This window comes from Neovison vison, chromosome 11, assembly GCF_020171115.1.
Source record: "Neovison vison isolate M4711 chromosome 11, ASM_NN_V1, whole genome shotgun sequence".
Classification (NCBI taxonomy): Eukaryota; Metazoa; Chordata; class Mammalia; order Carnivora; family Mustelidae; genus Neogale; species Neogale vison.
The window spans coordinates 108383365-108411087 of record NC_058101.1 but is presented as its reverse complement, the minus strand read 5'-3'; the positions used below and the strand labels follow the sequence as shown (position 1 = coordinate 108411087).

General features: G+C 37.1%; 1 protein-coding gene across 1 annotated transcript in view; it reads left to right on the top strand.

Moving 5' to 3' along the window:
- LOC122889353 (microsomal triglyceride transfer protein) overlaps nucleotides 1-27723 on the top strand; it is a 45568-nt gene that overhangs the window by 8943 nt on the left and 8902 nt on the right. Inside the window, exons 4-15 of the mRNA XM_044224420.1 lie at nucleotides 4231-4338; nucleotides 5512-5628; nucleotides 5937-6076; nucleotides 7786-7936; nucleotides 10040-10197; nucleotides 14124-14292; nucleotides 15122-15229; nucleotides 20635-20847; nucleotides 22826-23037; nucleotides 25256-25353; nucleotides 25477-25598; nucleotides 26953-27180. Of these exons, the coding sequence (XP_044080355.1) occupies nucleotides 4231-4338; nucleotides 5512-5628; nucleotides 5937-6076; nucleotides 7786-7936; nucleotides 10040-10197; nucleotides 14124-14292; nucleotides 15122-15229; nucleotides 20635-20847; nucleotides 22826-23037; nucleotides 25256-25353; nucleotides 25477-25598; nucleotides 26953-27180 (1824 nt within the window). The remainder of the gene's footprint in view (nucleotides 1-4230; nucleotides 4339-5511; nucleotides 5629-5936; nucleotides 6077-7785; nucleotides 7937-10039; nucleotides 10198-14123; nucleotides 14293-15121; nucleotides 15230-20634; nucleotides 20848-22825; nucleotides 23038-25255; nucleotides 25354-25476; nucleotides 25599-26952; nucleotides 27181-27723) is intronic.

Here is a 27723-nt window from a genome sequence, read left to right as displayed (position 1 = left end):
GTCTGCATTCAGTATTCAGAGTAAGCTCATGGGCGCAATTGTGTCTTTAACTCTGTATATTCAGTGCCTTTGCTCATAGTGTCCACTCAATGAATGTTTGTAAACTAAAGGAATGAGTGTATAAGGATACCTAGGGTTAAAATGAGTTGAACTTTGAGAGTGGCTTTGGTTATTGTTTGCTTAATAATAGCTAAATCAGACTGAGCACTTATTGTGCACCAGAGGCCAGAGGCATTTCATGAATTATCTCTTCTATCCTCATGACAGCTCTGGGAAGCATCTTGTAATAGATTAGGAAACCATATTTAAGAGCAGTAAAGAAACTTGCCTAGGGTCCTACAACTGGCAAGCAGTGGAGGTGGTACTAAAACAGAAGGTCTAATTTCAGAGGCTAGGTTGGAAACCTCTACATTGTACTGTCTTCCAGCAGTAAGGCTTTGGGGAAGTACCACCTCTTTGGGGGACTTGTAATATTCCTATTTGATCCTTCAATGTATCTAGTAACTCACTTGATTTTCATATGGCACAACTTGAAATACTGTTTTTTTCTTCTTTGGCCTTCCAATGTGTAAATACACTTGAGCCTGTAAAATATTAGTTGCATTTATAATCTTAATGACAGCCTACCATTTTATAGCTCCCTGGGTAGCAGTGGAGTACAAAGTCTTGTTACACACACAAAAGGACTTGGTGCCCTCACTGTTCAAAGGCTGGGTTGGAGCTGCCACATCATTATATCGGTGACTCCGATGAGCTGTGATTGTAATGATTTACGATCACCTCAGGTTAAAGTGCACTGTGCTCTCTATCAGTGATATGATTAAAGTACTTGTTGGAAAAAAAAAAAAATATGACCCTGGAGACTAAGATGCCATGTGGAATTTTCAGCCACATCACTGTCAGAAAGATCATTATTTAAATGATCACTTCAATTTACTATGAGAGGAATTGTGAAAGGAAAATCTGAACTACTGATTGGCAGTGTTGTTAAAAAATATGTTCTACCCCAGGTTCGAATTAAGTTTTACCCCCCTGAAATTTCTGTGATTTCAAGGATGCTGAGCAGCATGTATTTTTTTGTCTTTCCGGAGCCCCTGTTTTAAGCTCCTACATTTGCATTATAAACGAGAGCCCATTAAAACACTCAAATGCATATTTATTGCACATAATCTTTTTTCCATGCCCACTCATCTTCCCTATATAGGTGTTTGGGCATGGCTCTAGTTTTGTCTACAAATCATAAGTGAAGTTGGAAACATGACAGTTTCCTGGTTAAGTTGATTAACACTGACAAGCAAAAGATGCATGGACTCTTTTTTGGGCCTGAAATGCTAATCCAATTAACTGGATAATTACCAGATTTCCATTTCTGGTTTTCACTGTCACTATTGATTAAATTAACCTCGTGGCTGCTGAGATGGCCCTTTATTTTGTATTGTATTTGATCATTGATTTGTTCTTGAATCTGGCAATTTAGCTCCTTCACACACATACAAGAAATAGGACACCTTGAAAACCTTCAATTCTTCATATATATCTTCACTCGTCTGTTTTCCAACGTGTCATTGCCTTGCTATACTCTGTTAGATATGTATAACAAAGATGTATGTGGAGACATCGCTCCAGCTAAAAGTAGATTAAATAAAATGATAAGTCTGTTGGCTGGGATTCTTTTTGTTTATTTTTGCTATTTGGGCCAGTTAATGGAATTTTGCTTTCTCTTATTCTTAAAGAATGTAAAAATTAAGGGGATGTATGGAAACATTTTTTCCCCCAAGGAAAAGAATATGATGAATCCCTACGGATTCCAAGGCAAAATTGGCCCTCAGAATTTGACAAAAAGAGGCACTGCATCTCCTTTTTCCCAACTCACCCGTCTTCCTCTATGTTTGGTTTCCTTGGGTTTAAGACTTAATTTGTAACTAGCTGGTATCACTGTTGCTTTCCGGAACCTGTGGGTACTGTGAATTTAGATAAGAGTCCTGTGCTCTCAGATGTTCAGAGCTCATTTCAGAACTGAATGAAGAAAATCAGCTTTATGGCCCGAATGTAATAAAGCTTACTTGGTTCCTGTTGCAAAATAATGAATTTAAGATTATTGCTGTGACAGCCAAATGGATTGAACTGCAAAGTTCTGACTTACTATTTTTTTTAAAATTTTTGAGAGCCTACTCAATTCTAACAGTTTGGTGTTTAGCTAGTATGGATACCAGAGCTTTGATTCTCTGGTCTGCACTAAAAGAACAGTATTTAAGCCCTAAAGATAGCAGCCATACAAGTGAGGAAAAACAGATTTGTCCACTTTTCTAGTTTTAGGGAAACAATAAATATTAATAGAAGAATGAATAAAAAACCCTTTTTGTCTTCCAATTTATCTTGTTCAATCTGTTAGGGGGAAAAAAGTTCTTAATACCATTTTTTTAGAAATGTAGCGGTCAAGATCAAAGCTTGATCCATAGGCATGGGCCATTGATAAAAGAGCATTTAATCTTTTCTGTAGTCCAAAGATTAAATCAGAGAACTAGGTTGCCTGAAATTTTAAGTAAAACTTTATATAAATACTTCAGGCACATTTTATAGCCTGGAAGGAAAGTGAGGATACTGATGACCATACAAGTGTTTTCACCATTTAATGGATCCTCTTTTCTTTCTGAAGTACTTAAGACTCAAGCCACAAAAATCACAGGTCATAGGCTATGTGTATTGCCACTATGTGAGTCCTTCTGGCTGTGTCTGGGTTTAAGCAATCCACTTATGAACCTTTAATAATCATGATATCTGGAGATATACTTCCAGAAATTTGAAAAGGAAGTTACACTGTAATTCTGAAAAGGAAGGAAAACCCAGTTTACAAAATAGAACATCAGAAACTCAGCCTTGGAACTGAGAAATTGCCAGTGATTTGTTTGAGAATATGATACCATGGATTTTCAGACGCTGAGGTCACCATTCCAGTTCCTTTTTAACCTGAACGAACACAATTCCAACATTTATAGGTTCGTTCAGTATAATGACTAAAATTGATTGCTGGATAAAGTACCTAGTAAATTTGTCGCTAGGCAGAGTATATGTAGAAAATAAAAATAGAGATTTGAGTCACTTGTTTGGCTAAGTCAGGCCGAATATTCTCTTCTAAGGTGTGAGGGAGTTTTCATATAGGTTGAATTGTTCAACTGGTATTAATTGAATTCATTATGTAATTACTGAGCTTTCTGTTTTACTTGAGAAATCATGGTTGGTTTTAAAGAGAATAGGAAGGCATTCAGGATATTTCCAGTAGGAATGCTCAGCTATAATTACCATAGACCTTGAGGATTTTTACAAGGAAGCCAAATCCATGCTCTACTTCTAAATTGTGTGAGGTGTTTGGAGTTAATACAGGGTGAAGAGTGATAGACTTTCCAGAATATTCTCTGTATTTTTATTCTTGTTTCTTAAACATGACCTAAATTACCAAAATAGTATGAGACATTGTTATCACCCCTGGGCCTATAAATGTCAAGGATAAAGCAAAGCTAAGCCATTGACTATTACAGACAAATCACAGTCATCCTCCTCATTTCAGCCTCATCTCCTGCGTTCTGAAACTCAAAGCATTGCCTGTGTCAGGGCATGCAATGGTAGCAATCCCAACCTCAAATCCTCCAACCATCTCTATCTCCTTATATCCAGGGTCTACATGAATGCTCTGGAGGGCCAGAGAAAATCACCCCTGTGGAATTTTGTTCATGGACCTTATGGCCGTGTGTAGGCCCTTGTCATAGCCCTTAGAGGTTGTGCTAGCTTATGAATATCAAGTATGTTAATTGATATTATCTTCCCAGAACTGATTTCTTTGTTTTAAACATTGGTTCATTTTTGTTTCAAGCAGTGTTGCAGGAAGGGAACATATTGTTATGTTCAAAGAAAATATTCCTGATTTTTCTTCCTTGGGCAATCCTTCTTGCTTTCACAGAAATCTCAGTCTAAATCAGTGCACTCTTTCCGTCCCTAGGCTATGCCCATCATGTTCAGAGCCTTAATTATCTGCCTCCCAAATTTTCATGGTCTCGCTTCGTAGAAACTTAAATAACATATTTTTACAAAAAAAGAAATCCCCAGGTTTGGAGTAACAGATCTCTGTCTTCCAGACTGATAAGGGTGAAAATCTGATCTTTCCCACTAAATATTTAACCAATTTGATAAATGATGCATTTTTGCTTCATATGTTTGTCTCCTCCCCCATCCCAGGTCAAAGAGTTCTACTCATATCCAAATGAACCGGTGGCTATAGAGAATCTCAAGAGAGGACTGGCTAGCCTATTTCAGATGCAGTTAAGCTCTGGAACCACCAACGAGGTACTTACTAATATTAAGGATCCTGTATATTGTTTGTCAATAGTTACAGAAGTTGCTTATATGGATTTCTATTTTAAGAAATTCAGTAAAAATTTACTACCATGGTAGTGCTCAGAAAAGGTAACTAGGGTGGTTAAGTCTCATTTACATGTGAAACAGATTGCCATTTATCCCAATTTGTACCCAAATACAGGGTGAAGGAAATTCAAATCTATTATACTAAGGAGACTTACAGAATGACTAAATGGCAGAGGTGCAGAAAACATTGGGGAGCATTTCAGTGGCATCACTGTACATCACTATCCCATGGGGACCTTATTTAAGATATGGATTCCCTGCAGAGATTCTGATTCAATAGTTCAGGGAGGACCTGAGCATCTCTATTATAACAGTTTTCCCAGAGAGTTTGGATGCATTGTCAGTTTAGGCAACCAGAGGTCTATACCAACCCCCTTCATTTTACAGATGAAGAAACTGAGTTAAACTAGAGAAGTTAAGTGTCTCTCCCAGTATCACATTTTGGGTCAAAGGCGGGGCTGAGTCTGAGTTACCTGTTCTGAATTCAGCCAAGCCAGGAACGGGTGAAAAAAATCTAATCGGCAGGGCTGGGCCAAGGGAATATTGGGTAGTTTACTAGAATAAAAGCCATGTGTGGTGCCAGTTGAGACCCAAGGGAAGGGACAGAGAAGCTAAACAGTCTGTACAGACAAACATTTGCCCACACTCAAATTGTTAATGTGACTTATAATGAGTTGAATTAATCCCACAAGTTTTTAAGGATTTCTAATTATATTCAGCTAGTCAAAGAGCGAGTGCACGCCCATACTCACATCTAGATACAGCATTAAAAGTCAGATCCCTTTCCCGCGTAATTATCCACTTACCAGAGGTTTTGATTATGACCAGGTCATTTGTCCAATTTCTCCTAGATGTTAAAGAGAAGTAGGAAATCCTTTATTATTGGGGCTCGTAAGACCCAACAAAAGAGGATGAAAAAGAATCCACACGCTTCAGGAAACACTAAATTCTTCCTATCCTTTGGTCTTGTCAGCCTGGACAAAAAAGCACCCCCCCATCAGAATATCAGGAACCCCAGTTTTTGGACCGCTTCCCACTGGAATTTAAGTGGTCCATGTGAAAATCCTTAAAGATGTGTTTTTACTTTCTTTTTAGGTAGATATCTCTGGGGATTGTAAGGTGACATACCAGGCTCATCAGGACAAAGTGACCAAAATTAAGGCCTTGGATTCATGCAAAATAGAGAGATCTGGATTTACAACCTCAAATCAGGTATGACCGATATCACGCTTTTTAAGGCATCCAAATAATGACATTTTATAGAGATTAATTTTAAATAATAGAAGATAAGGTAATAAATAATTGGGGAACATTTATAGTTTTTAGTTTAGGGTATTGTTTCACACATACCAAATGAAAAGGCTTATTTTCATATGTTACAAGTTTGGGTGGTGAAGGAAAGGTATTAAGAGGAAGCTCTTGAAAATTAGAAGGGAGTTTGCTATTTGACTTGATTCAGAAATAAAAAGCTGATTGTTGCAACTACAAATATTTATTTACTTACATATTTATTTATTTAGGTCTTGGGTGTCACTTCAAAAGCCACATCTGTTACTACCTATAAGATAGAAGACAGCTTTGTTATAGCTGTGTTCGCAGAAGAGACCCATGCTTTTCGGATGAATTTTCTACAGACCATCGCAGGCAATATAGTATCAAAGTAAGATAATGAGGAAATTTAAATTCTCTTTCTTATTCTTTGATATATTATTATATTTGGCTCTTAAATATACATGTTAGAAATGTTAAATGTATGTATGTTTTATATATGTGTTTATTATATAGAGTTTTCTTATTTTGACTGTTAGCTTCTTGAGAACTGTGATTATATCTTGTTCACCATTAGTTTTCATGTCATCTACAATAATATAGGGCATACATTAAATACTGTTTTTTAGTAGAATTTCATTTAAAAAATTATATCAAATCATTTATTGAATCGAAATACATTTTAAAAAGGCAAACTACTCGATTCATTCTAGTTTATATTCTAATTTCTCTGTCAGATCTTTCCAATGGTAAGGTTAAAAAGTGGTGGCATTTGCATGTTCTCTCTTTGAGCTTTTTGCTGTTGTTAAGAAACACATAAAAATTCCATCGTAAAGTGATATGACAGGATTTTTGTATTTTTGATTTATAATACTGTATTCAAGCCCATTATTTCAGTGTGAGAAATTTTCTCTGGTCAGAAGTTCACAGGGGCTTAAGGACTAGAATTTTCAAATCTAAGAGTATATGTTATTTTCAGATTTTAATTTAGAAGATTTCCTAACATTAAATATATTCTATCTTATGCCATCACTTGTCAAATGCTTTCTCTCAAGTAGCTCTAATATCAAAGTACAGTGGATGCAAAGTCTTGGGAGAATTGCTTCACACCATAAATTCTTGAAAATTCTTTTGAAGTCTCATCTGGATAAAATTTTGCATTTTGCTTTGCACCATATTCTTTTCATCTATTTTCGTATAAAATAAATATTTTAAATTACTTATCAGGTCTGTCAGGTTTCCATTGCCCTACAAGAAACCACTCCCAATTTAGTGGTGCAAAAAGCAACCGTCATTTTATTATTCTGTCTCAGAATTCTGGGTCTTGCCTTGGCTCAGCGAGGCATGCCTTGTTTGGCCTCTATTCTGCAGTGGCAGTCACTGGCCAGAGCTGGTTCAAAGGTTGCTCCCTCACCTATTTGCTATCTGGACTGGGAAGACTGAAACTACTATGATTTCCCCAAGCATTTCTCTTTATCAACGTGTGGCCTCTCAAAATGGCAGCTTCAGGGAGTCACACTTTGTTCATGGCAGCTCAAGTCTCCAGAGGGACATGTGCTGCTGGCATTCCAGATGAAGGCTGAATTTCCTTTTTAAGGTTTAGCCTTAGAAGTCACATAGTTTCCTTCTACTGTCCCTCTCTTAGTTGGGGGAAATCACAGAGTCCTGCCCAGGATCAAGGATAAGCATGCAGAGTCTACATCTTGATGGGAGAAAGCATTTCAGGCAAAAAATATCATGGAAATCATTTTCAGTAAATACGGTTTCCTAATTATCTTAGATAATAAATGGTTGTATGCATGATATTTTCAGAAAGCAGGGCTAAATTTGAAAGAAGTGATAGCACGTATCTTTTTCAGCATCTGAGCAACTTTTCTTCCCTGTGTTCTCTTAAATCCAGACCCAGATTTTGAAGCCCTTGAGTAAAATTGTTGTTCCAGGGAGATTTCATAATTATCTTGAGGTTTCTGCAGTTTGAAAGACACAGACTCACATAGTGTGAAGAAATTTGTATCTGGTTTGCCAAAAGAATGGCAATCGGTAGCTTGTTCACTCGAAAGAAAGCTGCTAATGTGGTATTTCTCTTCCTTGGTTGTGCAGGCAGAAATTAGAGCTGAAGACAACTGAAGCAGGCCCAAGACTGATACCCGGAAAGCAGGTTGCAGCCGTAATTAAAGCTGTTGATTCAGAGTACAGGGCCCTTCCCATTGTGGGACAGAACTTCCAGAGCGAGTGTAAAGGATGCCCTTCTGTAAGTGTGAAGAACTTCGTGGGGTGGTCAGATAGGGCAATAATCATGGCTTAAAATTCAATTTTCCTTTTGTCTCCAATGGAAGCTTCAGTTAATTCTTTGAAGAAAGCTTATGAAGAGCTACCAGCCACCACTGAGTTCAAATGGCACTAGCACTTAACAGTATGCACCAGAGGTGATGTGTAATCCAACAGTAATTAACTAATAATTATCATCCACTCATTTCAAATTAAAAATGTTATGACCTAAGGGCAGCTTCTGAATAATAATACCTAGAATGCAGTGGGGGGTAAAGGGCCTAATGAATTTTGGGGAAAGCATGTAGTGTGAAGAGCATGGACAACAATCTGAATCCTGAAAGTTCTACCACTGAGTAGCAGTAAGTTTTCAGGTGAAATATTTTACTGAGCTCAGTGTTCTGAGTATTGATGTGAGGACTAAAAAAGGATACTGAGCTCTCTGCTAAATTAGGAAAATTTTCTTTACCATGCCCCAACTCCCTTACCATTATGGACAGAAATGAGATAGCACATCTCCAAGGCAAAGCATAGGTCATCATAACTTTATAAGTCCAACAAAGAAATTTCATTTATCGCATGAGTCATTTGTGATGGTGGCCATGTATAGGACGTTAGGGTCCAGCATTTCCTAATACTTAGCCTCTTGTCAGGAGAACAAACCATTGGCTTCATGCTCTGTTGGTAGCTACTGGAAAATGCCATTCCCTTGGATATTATTGGCATTCAGAGAAGTAGAATTATCAAGAACTAATATCATAATTTGTTTAAAGTATAAGACACTAAGTCATTGCTAATTTCTCAAATTTATCAAAATTGAACTAAGGAAAAAACAAAAAGTAAGAATCATCATTCTTAAATCTCATTTTTTATTTTTCTTCCATATATAAGTTAATGTTCCAGAGTAAATTTTATAATGTGTCATATGAAGGTGGAAATTATTTAGGAAAGTGACTGATGAAACCAATCATCTCTTTTAGTGCTGTGAACTATTAATTTCTCTCCCATGGTTATTAAAAATTATAAGTCATTTTTAGATTTGATAATTACTTCTTCATTATTGTAGGAAGGGTTTTTGTCTTTGAGGAATTGCTTTTGCAATTTCAGTACATTGTCACCATTGCAACTCTTTTAAGAAAAAAATCTGAATTCACACTAGTATGTTCTCTGCCCTCAGAAATGACCCAGTAGGTCTTTAACTAAGAATAGTTGGAATTTTGCTTTGGGATATCCTCTTAAGATTAGATAATCGAAAAGGAGAAAATATGTGTCTATTGCTTATTAGGAGTGAATAATTTAAATATTAGTAGAATGCTGACTACCCCAGAGTTAGAGAGCTGGAGGTCACGAACAGGATTAAACACATTTTTTACAATGAGGGGAAAAGTGGTAAATTATGAAAAATCAATTATTTAGCGTATTTCAAAGCCAGAATTCACTAATTAGAATTATTTACTATTGTTAAAATCATAATAGAATAACAATAGTATGAGAATTACTTTCATGTAAATACTACGCTACTTAACATGCAAATAATGAACCATTCAGACCTTAGCATAGTTAAACATTGCATTTCCTAAAAACAATAAAAAAAAGATATAGAATAGGGAGCTCAAGTTATTACAAAGATTAATTTTCATTGAGGTCCCAGTACATAAGAAACCTGACACAGTTATTCAGCAGTTTTATGTTTTCCCCCCTTCCAACATCTCCTGCCCTTAAAGAAAATTCTGCACAATTGCAGGATGGTCGTCAAAGCCTGGCCTTGGGTCTAATTCCCTTGGTGTAACGAATGACCTTATAGGCCTGGAAGCCTCGGTTCTTTGGAGCTAAGTTCTAACAGACAAAAATGGTCCTCTTGCCGAGGAATCGTACAGGGGTTTAGGAGGCCTCTAGATTTGTCTCTGAGAGTCACAGGAATGTGAGAGGGGCAGGTGGCAATCAGGGATATGGAGGTAAGACACAAAAAGCTTCTTTTGCTTGTTAGTTACAAGACAAGCTTTCTTTCTGGGGAGAGCGTCCCTTGACAATGCGGTTGTTCAGAATCCCGACCCGGGTATGAGCCTGCAGCCTGGTTTCTTTGCAGCTGGCGGAGCACTGGCAGTCGACCAGAAAACACCTGCAGCCTGACAACCTCTCCAAGGCTGAGGCTGTCAGAAGCTTCCTGGCCTTTATTCAGCATCTCCGGACTGCAAGAAGAGAAGAGATCCTCCAGATCCTCAAGGCTGAAAGCAAGGAAGTGCTGTAAGTTCCCGAATCTGGTGTGGGGTTGTCTGTAGAAAAGCGTTTCTGGGTTATTGGTTCTTTTTAAGCAAGAAAGACCCCTTTTAACCAACTGCCCAACTTCCAAATCAATTATTGTGGTTTTTTTTGCATTTTCATCAAAGAGTTATTATGCCACAATGCAATAATTTAACAATCACTTGGCCAGAAATATGTGAGAACAAAGTTTTGGCAGTGAATCAGAATGAACATTTTTTGAGTGTTTATGAGTTTAAATCAGGTCTAAATTGGTACATAGATAAGGGAGGGCAGGGCTTCATCTTGACCCCAGTATGCATGTGCTGCCTCCCTGTGTGTAGACCTATTAATTTACATTTGAAAAGATTCAGGAGTTGATTATAAAAACAAAAAAAGTATGACTTTTCAATTGAAAAATGTGATTTTATTAAAGATCATACCCATCAAAGCCATTTTTTTATATAGAAAAATTGAGAACTAGGGAAATAGTCAAAAGGATCTAGAAAAAAGAAATCTGTGCATTATTTGAATGTTTGCTGCAAGTGTGATTCATTGACATGCATAATAAAGAGAGTTGACTTAATTCTCAGATTTACTTTGTAAATGCAAGTGGTTTTTGTCTGTAACATAGAATTTGTACATACAAATTCAGCTGTATGGTACTAATTACCCTATTGATACAGAAAGTGGCTCAATTACTTTGACAGTCAAAAATAGCCATTAACATAATAAAAAATGGAAATTGGCCAACTTACACACACACACACACATACATAAACACAGTACCAGTAGCTGTTGTCACTAAGTTCAAAGACCTCAGTTCTCCAAGAAGAGAATTGAGATTTTTTTCAAGAACTTGTTCATTCTTGATTCTATTTGTTATTTACTTGCCTCAAGGACATTTTTAAAATTGATAGGAATTCCATATGACTAACCGGAGTTGGTTGCTCTCTTCAAAAAATAAATATTTAAACCAGAAGTTGAAAAATACACAAAATCAGAGATTATCAGACTCCTGTTTTAATCATAGAACTTTAAAATATGTTTGTAGGGTGATTTATCGTTATAGGAAAGGCAAAGATACTGACAAGAAAAGTAAAAAAAATTGTTATTAGTTTAGAATGGAGATTGAATTAAACTTTAACCTTATTTGTACCCTAAAAACCTTAAGATAGCAATTATTTGGAGAATTTCATGATGTAGTTTCTAAATCAGATTACAGGTTTCTTCTGCTACCCATAAGTGAAGACTTCCTATTAAACCTTTTGTAACCCAAAATGGTGTTAAGCAAAGAATTACCATTAATTTACATGGAAAATTTTTGAGCATTTTCAGACCGAAAAAAATGATCTCTCTTAGGTTTTTCTGATACCTTAGAACACATCTTGCAAATGGATACACAAAATAAATGGAGATATGGCCCAGATGCTCATAGATACAGTTCTAAGCTATGGTGGCCTGATGCTGAGATGCTCAGTGTAGGTCCCAGGGAAGGGGATTGGTGTGACCATACTTGCTGTTCAGAAGGCACACTGCCTCTATAATGGGCTTGCTACAAAACATGTTGAAGGCTATTTTGTTTTTAACCTTTTTTTTTTTTTTTTTGTAAAATCAAAAATCCTCTTCAGATTTCTTTTGGTTACCAAAAACAGTACTAACATAGGTCTTTTGTAAAAGCAAGTAGCCTAAAACAAACTTTGGAAAAGCAGGGGATACTCATATTTATGTAATATTATACTATATAATATGAACCCACAGGTAACGTAGTATAATAGAAAGGATACTAGGATGAACTAAAATCAGAAGACCTAGTTTAGTTCAGTTTTTTTTTTTTTTATGTTTATTTATTTGAGAGAGAGAAAGAGAGAGTGGGCAGGGGGAGGAGCAGAGGAAGAGAGTCTCAATCAGACTTCGCACTGGGAAGGAAGCCCCATAGGGGGTACATTCCCAGGACCCTGAGATCATGACCTGAGCAGAAATCAAGAGTCAACACCTACCAGACTGAGCCACCCAGGCAAGTTTTTAATTTTGGGAGAACTGGTTTTTAATTTTGACCTCCAGCAGTGTACAGTCTTTGAGCAAATTGTTTACTTTTAGCCTCTCCAATCCTCACTTCTAATGTCTGTATATTACGGAGAATGATTCCTTCTATTTATTATAGCATAGTGGAAGACAGGGTGGTGGAATATAACATTTCTCAAAGTGTCCATTGTGTGTACCTTGTTAATCTGTAGAATATTACCAAGTATGCCAAGAGGAAATAATTCTGTAAGCAACCAAGTTGGAAAAATGCTGGGTGAAACCAAATTAAATAATTCTCTTGGCTGCAGAAATTTTCAACATCTTCAATTGTAAATTATTACATATAAATTTACTTAAACATTTTCTAAACTTAAATAATATTGAAGATTCCTTTCCTTACAGAATTTCATAGGAATAGAATCACATGGAAAAAAACAAACAAACAAACAAACAAAAAACAACACTTTGGGAAACACAAATATATTTAACATTAATCCATGGAATCATGGATTCCAGAGTCAGAAAAACCTGAGCTATACACTTACCAGCTATCCAACCCCAGCTATACACTTAATAGCTAGGGGCTATTAACATCTCTGAGTCTGTTTCCTCATATATAAAGGGGAATATTAGCACTAAACTGACAGAGATGTCTCATGGGTTAAATGAAATAATTATATTATTAACAGCATATATTTATCAGGTGTTTTAAGTGCTCTACATAGATTACGTAATCTAATCCTCTCAACAGTTCTAAGGAAACCACTATTTTAAACCCTGTCTTACAGACAAAGAAATGAAAGCAAAAGAGAAGTTGCACACCTAAAATTTCTGGTGCAGTACTTGTGTAATAGGCACCTAATAAGTATTCTCTCTCAGTCTCTCCTTCATTCACTATTAGGTTTTTGATAGGAACAAAATGATAAAGTGCAAGTTTTTGTTTTTTTTTTTTTTTTAAGTATAAAGCACTAAACACATGTATGGTGTGTTTATACAATGTGGAACAAACCTACATTCGTAATATATTCATCATTATGACAAATAGTTTCAGAAATTTTAGCATCCAGACTCAACCAGATGCCTGACAGCCGGTGTATGTAATTAGAACTTGCCTATAGGAGTTCTGCTCTGTCCACACATAGCCATTTTGGCTGAACATTGAACATGAACATGGTAACTATACCATGGTATTTTTTATTTTTAGAAAAAATGAACATCTTCTCCCTCAGATATAAATTAAAATTAAAAGGATTTCCCATCTTTTCTTTAAATAATACTGCCTGAGTTAAACTAGGCATTTGAGAAATGTGTACATTTGCAAAGCTAATTAGACAAAAGAGAATCAATATTTGAGATCAATAACTCTGATGTATTACTCATAGAGAAAAGGATTTAAACCTAATTTATAATTTTGCATGTATAATTTTGACATATAAATTTCCAAATTATGTTTGGTTTAGGCTATTATAGTAAAATTTGTTTCTATATTCTGAGTTTACATTGAATTAGAGAGTCGTTAAATGAAAGGTTTAAAATAAAATGGGGGGTATTTTTGAGGAAGTTATTCATTTTTTGTTTATTTTTTTAAAAGATTTTATTTATTTATTTGACACAGAGAGAGGTCACAAGTAGGCAGAACAGCAGGCAGAGAGAGAGGGGGAAGCAGGCTCTCCACTGAGCAGAGAGCCTGATGGGGTTCAATCCCAGGACCCTGGGATCATGACTTAAGCTGAAGGCAGAGACTTAACCCACTGAGCCACCCACGGACCCCATCATTTTTTGTTTATATTAAAAAATTTCACTTCTTTAGGAAACTCAAATCAATGGAGAGTCTGTGACTGGTAGAGATTTAAATAATTCCTTAAGCACACTAAATATTGATATCCATGACTCTCCTTTTTTTGTAGGCCTCAACTGGTGGACGCTGTCACCTCTGCTCAGACTTCAGACTCATTAGACGCTATTTTGGACTTTTTGGATTTCAAAAGTGACAGTAGTGTTATCCTCCAGGAGAGGTTTCTCTATGCCTGTGGATTTGCCTCCCATCCCGATGAAGAACTCCTGAGAGCCCTCATTGTAAGTCAAGTGAACACTGGGAAAATAAAGGCTCTCAGCTACTAAAAAGTTCATTAAGAATCTACGCAACGATTGGATTATTTTCTATCCATTAATTCATTAACTGTAGTAAACTGTTTCACATAGTGTCTTCTTTGCAATTCCTTTAAAATAACATAAACTGTATTATAAGGAAATTAAAAGATTATATTCGCTTATCATATAATATGACATAGAACAAAATTTCAGAGGAGATGACTCTTGGTTATGCTTCAGAAATTGATTTTAAAAGATTTGTTTTGACTTCAAAATTCTTCTTGGCATTTAATATACAATACGTTGAAGAGATAAAATTCTTCTAATACAAAAAATTGTATTGGAAACAAAAGCTAGACTTCTCTTGGGTCCAAGATTTAAAAACAAAATGTGCACTTATCCACTTACAATCTAGTGGAATAATTCATAATCTTTTTGGAAAATGGGACCATTTGAAGACCTGATGAAAGCCATGAAGCTCCTCTTCACCCATATGCAAAATTTTAAAGACTATTTTTTTGGTTCACTGACACAGTGAACACAGTCCATAAACCCCTCGGGAGTTCATAGACTCATGTTAAGAAGACCAGGAGAGAAGCGATTCTATTAACTCTTCAATTCAAAGTTAGAAAGTGAATTTGTATGTGTTGCCAAATCAAAATTTGGAATTTGCTATCAAGGAACATAAAACATTTTCCTTAGACGTTGGTTTCTTTGCTTCTTGAAAAAAATGTTTCTAAAAATGTCCCATGGAAATGATTAAATGTGTAGATAACCTATTTTACCTCTGTTTACCAATTACTCTGGCTAATAGAGTAAGTTCAAAGGTTCCTTTGGGAGCAATGACATCAGAGAAACTGTTATGATCATCGCTGGGGCCCTCGTCAGGAAGCTGTGTCAGAATGAAGGCTGCAAACTCAAAGTAAGTGCAAATCCAGTCTCATGTGTTGTGCAGTTCCATATCTTTCTATGTCATACTCACTGGGCTGCCTATCACCGGCACTCCTAATCTCCCTTACCCTACTCCACTTTCTCTATTTCATAGCAGTTATTGTCATCTAGCATACTTTACAGTTCATTTACTCATGACATTTATTGCTTATTTCTGTCTCTCACAGAAATGTAAGTGCCATGCAAAAATGGATCTTTGTCTTATTAATACCACTTGCTTAAAATAATAGCTGATGCATAGATAATGTTCAACAAATACTTCCTAAAAAGTGAATAGTCTAGTACTCCCTCACCAGTATATGTTTATTGAGTGCCCACTACATATGTGGCTTTCAGTGGCATGTATGGTATAGTCCTTTTCCTCAGAAACATATTAGACTCTAGGGCTATCTCCTAGAGGAGAAGTTTTCTTTTCCTTTCTTTTTTTAAAAGATTTTATTTATTTATTTGACAGAGAGAAAGAGAGAGAGAGATCACAAGTAAGCAAAGAGGCAGGTAGAGAGAGAGGGAGGAGCAGGCTCCCTGCCAAGTAGAGAGCCTGATGCGGGGCTCCATCCCAGGACCCTGAGATCATGACCTGAGCCGAAGGCAGAGGCTTAACCCACTGAGCCACCCAGGCTCCTGAGGAGAACTTTTCTTTTTAAAGGCTTATTTATTTATTTTAGAGAGGGAAGGAAAGTATGAGCAGAAATGGCAAAGGGAGAGGGGGAGAGAATCCGAAGCAGACTCCATCCTGAGCGTGGAGCCCTAAGCAGGGCTCGATCTCACAATCCTGAGATCATGACCTGAGCAGAAACAGAGTCAGATCCTTAACTGACTGACTGCAGTGCCCTGAGAAGAGCTTTATAATAAGTGTGGTATGCAGTTTTGAGTTTTGATGAGGGGATTTAGTTACTTCTAATTATCCAAAATTTTACATTTTGTTTTTAATTTCATTTGCTCAAAGCTTCTCCATATGTCTGAGTGGACTATTAATTTTAACATCTTTCTCATGGAAAACCAAAACCTTACTTTGTAAGCATAACTAGATATAGAAAATCCAAATGGATTAATATCCAAAGCAGCCTATCTTTCTATAATGCAAATAGTTTAAGATGCTGAATATATAAAAAATCTTTTTTGGTCCACATTTATTATACAGTCAGCTTCTAGTCAGCATTTTTCTTCTCTCTCAAAAAAGACACCACTATATTATTTTCCTTGCTGAGTGCTTGCTCTTAAAAATAATAGGGAGAACATTCTTGAAATAGTGCCAAAAGAGGCAACCTAAACTAGAATATAAATTAAGTACAAGAAAGATTACTAAAAAAAGAAATGGCATTGAAAATGTTTGAACATCAGCCTGTTGAGTTCTGGCAGAGATCAAATTTGTATTACTTCTATGACATCAAAGAACTATGTATGACCTCTTAAATATTTTTTCAATTTCTATAATTATTTGAATAGCTGATTTACTTCAGTAATCATATATCAAATATCTTGACTAAAGACAGAATTCTTATATAAAACATCCATTCAGCAAAATTTAATAAGCATCTACTCTGTGCTTATTATTATTAGTCACTTAATATAAAGATACATAGAATATTCTACCATCCTCAGAGAACTCCCAGTCCTTTTATCAAATAGAAACAAAAAAATAATATTGAAATATAAACAACATGCTCTGAGAATACAGAATATATAGCAAACTCTTCTTTTTGGGGGTGCTGGGGAAGGTTTCACCAAAATAGTAGTATTTGAGCTTTGTCTAGAAAAGCTTTTTAGGTAAAGGCACGATAGTATGGAATAAAGGGAATTCTAGGAGAAATATAACAATGTATGAAAAGGCCTGAAGTAAAAATGAGTTGGGTATGCCTGAGAACAGTGAGAAATTCTGTGGAGCTGGAGCACAAAGTATTCATATTAGTGGGGCAGATAGGTGAGAGCAGAGCTACAGGAGAGAAGGGAAGAGAGAAAATAAGTTGGATCTTTATTAATGAGAGGCTAACGGCCATCACTCCACAGAGAGAGGGGAGAATGGTGTGTTTTTAGACAGGTAAATGAGATGCTCAGATTTTTTTTTCTTATTTAGAAAGATTCAGAGTGCAGGGACCAGCTGTTGACTAGACTAGAGCCAGCGAGATCTGATTGGAAATATTTGCAACAACAAGACAAGAAGTAGTAAAGTTCACACAGTGGCAGTAAGGTGAGAGAAGGAGACAGATTCAAGAGTCAGTTAGGAGGTAGATTTAATAGTACTCAGTGACTGATGGGATGTGGGGAGAGTGAGAGAGGTAAGAAGCTGGATGACTAGTAAGGTTCCAGGGTAGGGTACTAGGTGTGGTACTAGCACGGGTTATAGACCTAGTTTGGGACTGGGAGGTGGGTAGAGCTATGAATTTGTTTTCACCATGTTAATTTTGAAATCTTCTGGTCACCAAGTTGAAAAGAGACTTGAAAAGAGACTTTGGACGTGGGTCACCAAGTCCAAAAGAGAGATGGCCATAGCCACCTGCAGCCCAGAAGAGGAGTTAGGGCCAGGAACAGAGTGGCTGCAACCTTGGGAGAGAGTAGAATGTAGAATAAGAAGGAAACTGAACAAAGGATTAAATGTAAAGTTTGGCTGAAAACAGGATAGCCAAGTTCTCATCACATCTTTAAAGTTATCTTGTAGGGAGCTTAAGACTATCCCCTTTCACTGTCATTCAATTTTGTTAATATCTTGGGGGAACTTTTTAAAAAATGCATCTTTGAAGATGATTAACCACCAGATGGGATTGTTGTAAATGTTCACATTTGTGTTTCAACGTTCTGCTGTGGAATATTCATCTACCTATAGCTTAGTTTGAGGACATATGAATAGAAAGAAAATGATGTATTCTCAGCAAAAATTTAAGCTATTTTCTGGGCATACAATGCTCTGACTGCCCAAAAGGTACCTGCCATCCTATCGAGTGCCAAAGTTTTTGAGCATTTATTAGCATGAAATTTCTTGCTTACCCCATGGCAGTCGGAGTGACAGCTAGACAAGTTTACTCACTGAGTACAAAGTCCCCTATTTCTTTTTCTTATTAGTTTTTTGTTATGTCTTGACCTCCTTGCATCGTAATTTCGTTTTTCCTTAAATGTGTATTTGAAAAGATTCAAACCTACAGAAAAGGATAGAATAAGAAGAATAGCATAATTCCATGAACATCTGTGTTTCCTTCACCTAATTTGCCAGTTTTTAACATCTTGCATATTTCCATTATCTCATTGTTTTATCTCAATTTTTTTCTATTTTGATTGAACTATGTGAGAGTGAGTTGCAGACATCTGGCATTTTACCCCTAAATGCTTTTAGTTCTTACTACGTGAATACAGTTGCACGTCGGCCCTTACGATGGACAAAGTACATATATATATATTTATTAGTTGGTGAGTTCATACTGTTATCTTTAATTCCAGTCCAATGTAACAAGCTTCTTTCTCTCCTTCCATTACATACATTTATCTTCCTTCTCCTACAGAGAGAACTTTGGTGTTCAAGAACATCAATATATTAAAATTCATTTACTCAGACCTAAAACACACACAAAATAGTTTTGGAATTACTACACTAGTATTGCTACAAAAGTCAAACTAAATAAAGTTTAAGACTTCATCACAGCTCTTTTGTTTTTAGGATGTAGCCCACTAAATGTGTACTGTCAGAGTTCTATATTCTAAGTCTCTTGCATCAAGTCTTTGTTATTCTCTTCTGTTTAATTATGTTTAATTAATTAATTATATTTGATATATACTTCTGTTTGTTTGTTTCTCTTTGAATTCAGTTTTGGCAATCTTCCATCCCTGTTGACTTAATTTTATTTCTTGTATATATGAAATATTAACATGGTTCAAAAGTCAAAACTACGTTTTAAAAACATTCTCAAAGGTGTCCCGTTCCCTTTCCTAGCCTTTTCACCCTTTCTTGCCTGCCTCCTCCATGTACCTGTTGTCAGTAGTTTTTGGTTTCTCCTTGTGTTTCTTTTTGCAACAGTAAGCAGATGTACACACATGTTTTCCTTTTTTTTCTTTCACAAAATACAGCATTCTGTATACACTTTTTTGTAGCTTATTCTTTCCGTTTAACAGTAAACCCTGGAAATTACCCCACACTGGTCCTCAGAGATCTTTCTCATTCTTTTTCATAACTGCCTAGTTTTCCGCTATGTCTATGGACCAGTGTATTCAGAATCTCCTGCATATGGTCATGAGATGGTTTCTACTATTTTTTGATTAAAAATCATGCTGAGATGAATGATCTTGCATGAAAATGCATGTAGGCATTTTTTCTTATTATTGGAGATATTTTCTTATTGTTGGCTAGGGTTGCTGGAACAAAATGCAGATATGTTAGCTTTTGCCAATTATCTTCCTTAGGAATTGTACCTTTTTATGCTTTTACCAATAATGCAAGAGAATGCCTATTTCCCCATAGCCTCAATAGGAAAGTATTTATCAAACCTTTGAATTTTTAATCAATCTGATAGTTGAGAAATAACATTTCTCTGATTACACATGAAATTTGGTATCTGTCTTTCTATTTGGGGACCTTTTATATCTTTCCCCACCCCTATCTCCCACTCTCTCTCTCTCTTCCCTATTGTATGTGTGTGTGTCTGTGTACCTGCTGCCTAATTTCAGAATTTGCAAACCCTATGGATGGATTAGACCCTAAGAATCTTTAAAGATGAAACTGAATCCCCTAAAACATATGTAATAGCAAAGACCAGAATCTAGGTGTCTCCATTTGTAATTTGCTTTTCCATTAAATTATTAACTTATACTCAATTCTTTTTTTCCCCAAGGCCAGAAAAGTACCTAGCTTTTCAAAAAAAAGTGTTTGCCACATAGAAGGCATTTGAGAAATATTTTTTGAACTATATGGTAGCATTAATCAAATTTGGATTCAAGTGGAGACGAGCACTTTTTAAACATTTAGAACAAGACCTTATGGTCAAGTTCAGTACTTTCACCAAATTGTTACTTAAGAAAATGTACGTGGCATCACTTAGGTGCCATCTAATTGCTGCTTTAGAAATACAATGAACAGGCAATTTTATGACTAACCAATCACAAAGGAATCAAAAATGACTTTATAAATTCAGAATGTGTTCACAAGTAGATATATCAATTATTGTACTCATTCCTTCATAAGAATATGTTAGTGTATGCATTTTTTAAAAAAAACACAATACCTTCATCAAGTATACGTGTCGATTTTCATTGTGTGTCTTGGTCAGCCAACCAGTGCAAAATTTTCTAACACTTTGGGTTGTTTTCTTGGACCCAAGAGTGAAGCCAGTCTTGTCCAAGCCTTATTTAATATATGATTATACGTATGTCTGAGGTGGTATGTGATTTTTTTAGGCAGTGGTAGAAGCCAAGAAGTTAATCCTGGGAGGACTCGAAAGAGCAGAGAAAAAAGAGGACACCATGATGTACCTCCTGTCTCTGAAGAATGCACTGCTCCCGGAAGGCATCCCACTCCTTCTGAAGTATGCAGAGGCAGGGGAAGGGCCCATCAGCCACCTTGCCACCACCACACTCCAGAGATACGATGTCCGTTTCATAACTGATGAGGTAAATTCCCTGAGAGTATTTGCAACATTCACAGAAGGAAAAGAAGGCTGTCTAAACTTGAGTCAAATGCAAAGTTCTCTGAAGTCAGTCTCTTTTCCCCCGCAAACTAATGATCTCTCTTTCCTGTTTAGAAATAACTCATAAATTGAATTTAAGGCTATTCTGAAGCAGCCTTACATTTTGAATAGGTAATGTCTTGTATCCTAAAGCATAAATATTGAAGCACATTCTCTTATTTTAAGAAACAAATTCTTTCCAGAAATACCTTTACTTCCGTAAGTTTTAAGATGCTGTTAAATGTTTCAACACTGAAATATCCTGGCTTAAGAATTCCTGTTTTGGTTCCTATAGCTGCATTTTCAGGAAGCTGTCTAAATTAAACTTGGGTTAGAACAGAAAAGTTTTTAAACCTCAAGATGGGCTGCCTGCTGAGAATGATATTTCCAGTTTGCTGCTGAGCACCTTCCTACCACTTTTGGGTCAAAGTTGGTAGGCTGCAAAGCATGACAACTAGCATCATGGGCTTTTGAGACAGACAGAACTATACACTCTGGCTATTTTTTCCCAGTTGTTTGTGCTCAGGTGAGTTGTTTAACTCCTCTGTGCTTGAGAACAAGGCCAGTATTTCAGGGAGATTGAAAAAAGCCAGAAAGGTGGAATTGAAAGAACTATTTATAAATGCCTAGTATAAAACCTCCCCTGGTCATATCACATATTTTTAGGCAGTGCTGATAATGAACGAAATCATTTGTTGACCTTATTTATTGCCACAGAGTGCCAGCATTTTGGCAGATTTTTTTTTTTTTTTGGTGTTAATGTTTTATTAAGAAAAGCGTTCCCTAATGTAACTTGGGGACTTTGGGTGACAATGATGTGTCAGTATAAATCTGTGAACTGTAACAAATGTACGACTGTGGAGCAGGATGCTAATGGAAGGAGAGGTTGCTTGTGTACTGGGCAGGGGGAGACAAGAAGCAAGGGGTATAGAGAAATTTTCTGTACTTCCAGCTTGGTTTTGTTGTGAACCTAAATGTGTCCTAAAAAATGAAGTTTATTAATTTTTTTAAAAGGGATAAGGAAAGATCCTGAGGGACTTCATTGTAAGGAAATATCAGTTACTAGAGCCATCGCTCCTTAATACCATCTTTAAAAATCGATATTAGTTAGCTAATGCCATGATATGCTGCAATAACAAATGGGCTTCAAAAATCTCAGGTTACGCTTAGCGAAATAAGTCAAGCGGAGAAAGACAACTATCATATGATCTCCCTTATATGAGGAAGTAGTGATGCAACATGGGGGCTTAAGTGGGTAGGAGAAGAATCCATGAAACAAGATGGGATAGGGAGGGAGACAAACCATAAGTGACTCTTAATCTCATGAAACAAACTGTGGGTTGCTGGGGGGAGGGGGGTTGGGAGAAGGGGGGTAGGGTTATGGACATTGGGGAGGGTATGTGCTTTTGGGTAAATTGGAAGGGGTGGTGAACCATGAGAGACTATGGACTCTGAAAAACAATCTGAGGGGTTTGAAGTGGCGGGGGGGTGGGAGGTTGGGGTACCAGGTGGTGGGTATTATAGAGGGCACGGCTTGCATGGAGCACTGGGTGTGGTGAAAAAATAATGAATACTGTTTTTCTGAAAATAAATAAATTGGAAAAAAAAAAATCTCAGGTTACGAAAAGGTTCTCATTCATGCCATGCCTAACGAAGGTAAGGGAAAATGTGGCCCTGAGCTTACTACAATAGTAATAAGAAGAGAGAGAGAAGACACATAAGCTCTTAACTGTCTCAGTCCAGAAGTCACCCGCAGCAATTCTGTTCATGGTCCTTTGGCTAGAACTATGGTCCCAACCTAATCGCAAAGAACTCTGGGAAATAAAAGAGAATAAGACTATTTTTAAGAGCACTAACTCTTCTTATCACAATATCAACTTCAAAAATCTAGATATGCACTAAGTTTGAACATCTTTGAACAGGTAAAGAAGACTTTGAACAGGATATACCACCAGAATCGTAAAGTTCATGAAAAGACTGTACGCACTACTGCAGCCACTATCATTTTAAACAACAATCCATCCTACATGGAAGTAAAAAACATTCTACTCTCTATTGGGGAGCTTCCCAAAGAAATGAATAAATACATGCTTGCTGTTGTTCAAGACATCCTACGTTTTGAAATGCCTGCAAGGTATGATGGAGTGCATCTGTCTCCCTGTTTATTTAAGCCAACTTATTTTATTTGTTCAAGCTTATTTGTACATTGGTGTAGTACACATGTGGCTAGTAATAATGGTGTGGTCCTTATGCTAGGTTACGTTATATAAAACCAGAATTTGCCAAATTTCCTCCGAGAACTATTTAGCGGGCCAGATAAAACAACTTTACTTTGGCACTATGATTTGAAACTCTATGATTTTACTTAGGTCTCCTGTTCAGTCTGGTAAATATATATTGCCAAACATTTGTAATGTTTTAAAACCCAACTACATTTTTGATAGGACTGTTTTTATCAATAGTGCAACAAAGTGATACATGTTCTCACCAAGTGGTTTCTCATGTTAACTTTCCAAATGTTGGTGATCTAACATTGAAGCCTCATCCATCACAGATCAATGAATCTACTACTTAAGTTAAAAGCTTCAGGCATGGCTTATGTTTTGGGACTATGCAAGGTATGGGGAGGAGACTCAGCAGACTTCATCATTCTCAGTAACTTTTACTGGATTCATCTTCCTTCTAATTCTCAGGTCTCTTCTTCTGAGTTCACTGATGTCTCCCTTCAAAGTGGGGCTTCCCCAGAGCTCTCTGCAATTCCTCACTGAAATGAAAGGGCTGGAAAAGAAATTTCCATTTTCCCTGAGTTACTTGCACAGCAGGATCCCCAGGAAAGATAAAACTTGAGCATTTCCAGTTGAAAAGGAAAACAGATTATGGGGGAGTTTGGAAAATAGGTAAAGACAAAGGAAAAAAAATTAAAGGCAGTGAAAGAAAGGGGTACAGAAGGAGTGAGTAGAAGGGAGAAAAGAGCAGGACAGATAAGGAAGGAGCAGGTGAGCGAGGGAGGAAGAAGCAAAGTCTGTCTGTAGCCAGGTATTCCAAGTGGAATGGATTTGACTTCTGTTTCTTTGTTTGCTTTTATAAGACTCTGTGGAGGAGATCCTGAGTGGGTTTTCTGCCCTTGTCTTGTGAACCTAATCATACAGGGGACAATAAAAGAGGAGGCACTGGGGTAGAGAGCAGCCAGGGAAAGGTGAAGAAGCTGTTGCAACATTGCAGGGCAGATTCTAGGGACCAGAATGGTTAGAGTTAGAAAGAACATTATAGGGCCACTTTGCTTGGTTTCTCTCTCTGGTATGGGATCTAGTCTCCTGGCAGGTGGTGTCCAGTCTTTGCTTGTACCAGTCCAGTGGCAGGGGGCCCACCTCCTCTGAGGGAACTTGTGTCATTATTCAAAGACTATCACCAGTACTTCTTTGTGTAACTAAAAGCTTCCTATTGGCCCTATTTGCCCCAATCCCTGGAGCAGAGCAGAGAAGAGCCGGTCAAAACATTCATCCATTGAATATTTGAAGACAGCCATCATGACCTCCTCATCCCTTCTTGTCCAGGCTAATAATACCTTATAACTTAGTGTAGGGGGGAACCTATAGGGTTACCGTTCCCTCCCCTCAATAATTTTCTTCCTCAGATTTAGATTTAGATTTCTTTAGCTGATTCTTTTGATATTTTTTTGTATTATTGCCATAATTTTATTATTACTGATATGATTAATATTAAGTAATCAGGATTGGAAGACCTCAACACTCCTTAGCAGACAAGATAGAGGCATAGGGGTAAGATTTCAGACTTACTTTAGAGGAGATAATCATTTATTTATGGGTTTTACTGAGATGTCTCTTTAATTGAAAACTCCATTAAGTAGAAAAAATTCCTGGAAATGAACTGTGGCATGTCATCAGCCACTGATAACGTGAGAGAGCATAGGAAAATGTTTAAAGAACTATATTGGCACACCATCCCCCACCCCACCCCCAGTTTGGTATAGCTTTCCTTGAAAGTATATAGTACTTAACAAGAGAACCATGATGATTCATACAACATGTGTTTTCCACTCCTGAGGTGTGTCCACCCGTTGGCTGAAGCCATTCATAGCTGGGCGTCCTCGCCTTGCTGTCATTTTGATACCAACCCAAATTCCACATATCTGAGGAATGAAGGGGAAAGCCCTAATCCCAACGCTGGCACTCTGGCGGGCACCTCCCCAGTCTTGGAGTGGTGTGAGGAACACTGGGCCCCATCTTCTTTCCACTGAGGATTTGTTTTTGTTTTTGTTTTTGTTTTCCAAATCTGACTTGGGAAGCAGCCATTACAAAGAATGTGCAGCTTTTTCCTTTTCTTTGTTGCAGCAAAATGGTCCGTCGAGTTCTGAAGGAAATGGTTATTCATAATTATGACCGTTTCTCCAAGAGTGGGTCCTCTTCTGCCTACACTGGCTACATAGAACGTATGTCACCCAAAAAGTGGTTCTCCTTCTCTTCCCTTCCCCAAGTTGGTATTGCTGGAACTGTTGTTAAATTGCAGGGGTTTGGGTTTTTGTTGTTTGTTTGTTTTTTGTTGTTGTGATTAGGTGCTCCCCACTCGGCGTCTACTTACAGCCTGGACATTCTTTATTCTGGTTCTGGCATCCTAAGGAGAAGTAACCTTAACATCTTTCAGTACATTGGGAAAGCTAATCTTCACAGTAGCCAGGTAACTCATTTTCCATTAGTTTTGCTTCATAAAGTATGTAAAAACTTAGTCCACAGTAAAATAACATATATACCAATGATAATGCCATAGGATGCATAAGTTAACAGTGACTTCTGCTTTAAGTTGCTCACGAGTCCATCATCTGCAGGAAGCTATATGGTTTATAATTCCAAGTATGAACTTGAAACCTAAGTAATTTGATTTACTGGTCTTGCCAAACATCCGTTTGTTATTTCAAAGCAAACCTATTCACAGCATTGAAATTGTGCTAATATTTTTCACTTATGTTTCTTAAAAAATATTGTATCTTTATTTATAGATATAGTCCTTAATGTTCCATGTATCTAACTCTGGAATATATTTTCCTTCTCTGGGTGTTTCTATGAAGAAATTGACTCCCTATAATAAAAATTTTGACTCTCTGAAGAGTCCATTATATTTTTCAGTACTACCAGAAGAAAAAAGAATAAAGTGTAGGCATTTGACAACTGGCTGAATTCCATCTCTTTAGTTTTATCCAAAATTTGGTTACGATCTATAAAGGCTTCCTAATCATAAAATATACTTTCTTTTTAGTTTTTATGTAGATCAAAGTATAACCTTCTCAATAAGCTCATTTAAGCATTAAAATGATCCAGTGCCACACAAACTTGAGTTCTCATCCATATTATATTACTATAGCCTTTGATGAGACTCTAGTCAGAATACTATGTTCTTCCGTCCTGAGGAATCACCATCTGTTTGCTGATATGCACTCGGAAATGCCAAACACCCAGTGGGTACGGGTGACTGAGAATATATATGATTCCTATGTATGGGAGAGATCTTGATGCGAGCCTCTATCATCTTTTCTTTCAGCTTAAGAGAGAAGTTGGACAGGAAGGGTGTGAGTCATGGCTTAGGGTGTTCTACTCCCTCTCATAGCAGCAGCCTTATAGCCACTGTCCCAACATTTCTCCATCTCCTTTTAGGAGCTCTGCAAGACAGCTGACCCATTATGTATGACAGTCCTGGAGGGAGAGGGACTAGGAGTCTCAAGGATGCTATCATAAAATGGAAAGCTCGTGGCCTTTATAGTCAGACAGAAGGGGTTTGAGTTCTACCTCTGCCATTTGACTTTTTTGTCTTTTGACATCTACAAACGGGATAAATGGTTGTAAGCATTAAATGAAGAAAACCTGTGTTCAGGCATGGAGTTTGTTGTTGTTATTGTTGTTGTTGTTTGCCTAGCTGCTGCAGATGTCTGAATTTCTGAGCCTTAGGAAAGTTCTAGCCACAGCTCAGAAGTCTCACCATCACTTACGGGGCAGGCAAGGAGCTGGTTTCAGGACTGTTCTCTCCCTTTTTTTTCCAGGTGGTCATTGAAGCCCAAGGACTGGAGGCCTTGATTGCAGCTACTCCCGATGAGGGGGAGGAGAACCTTGACTCCTACGCTGGCATGTCAGCCATCCTCTTTGATGTTCAGCTCAGACCTGTCACTTTCTTCAATGGATACAGTGATTTGATGTCCAAAATGCTGTCAGCATCTGGTGACCCTGTCAGTGTGGTGAAGGGACTCATTCTGCTGATAGATCATTCCCAGGTAATCTGTTCATTCTGCAAGTATTTATTGAATTACTAACCTTTTGTAGGCACATTTGAAATGTGCTCTGTGCTCAGAGGATACAGGGCAAGGTTCAGCCTATCCAGAAGTTCACGTTCTAAACACTTACCCTATTGGTATCGCTGCCCTTCCTCCGTTTCCTCTTTGTTATAGGGAAGCAGGGTTTTCTTTCACTTTTGTTAGTTGATGAAAACACCTCCTCACTGTTGGGGCAAAAGAGAAAATAATCAATATAACATGAGTACAGTAATGTCATATATAATTCAATAAAACTAGAAGAAAAAAAAGAGAAAATACTGATGCTAACAGAAACAAGAAATTATGGAGAAAATAACCTAAGCCCTTTTGTTGTTGGTCAAAACTGTCTTATGGATATCCCTAGCTGCAAGGAAAACTGGTAAGTGTAGTTTTGCAAAGGGTGCATTGTCACTCTAAACTAGTCTGTGTTGTAGTAAATATGAATGAAGAGAAGGACAATCAGCAGTACCTGTCATATTCCTTAATCCTCAAGGTCACATATAA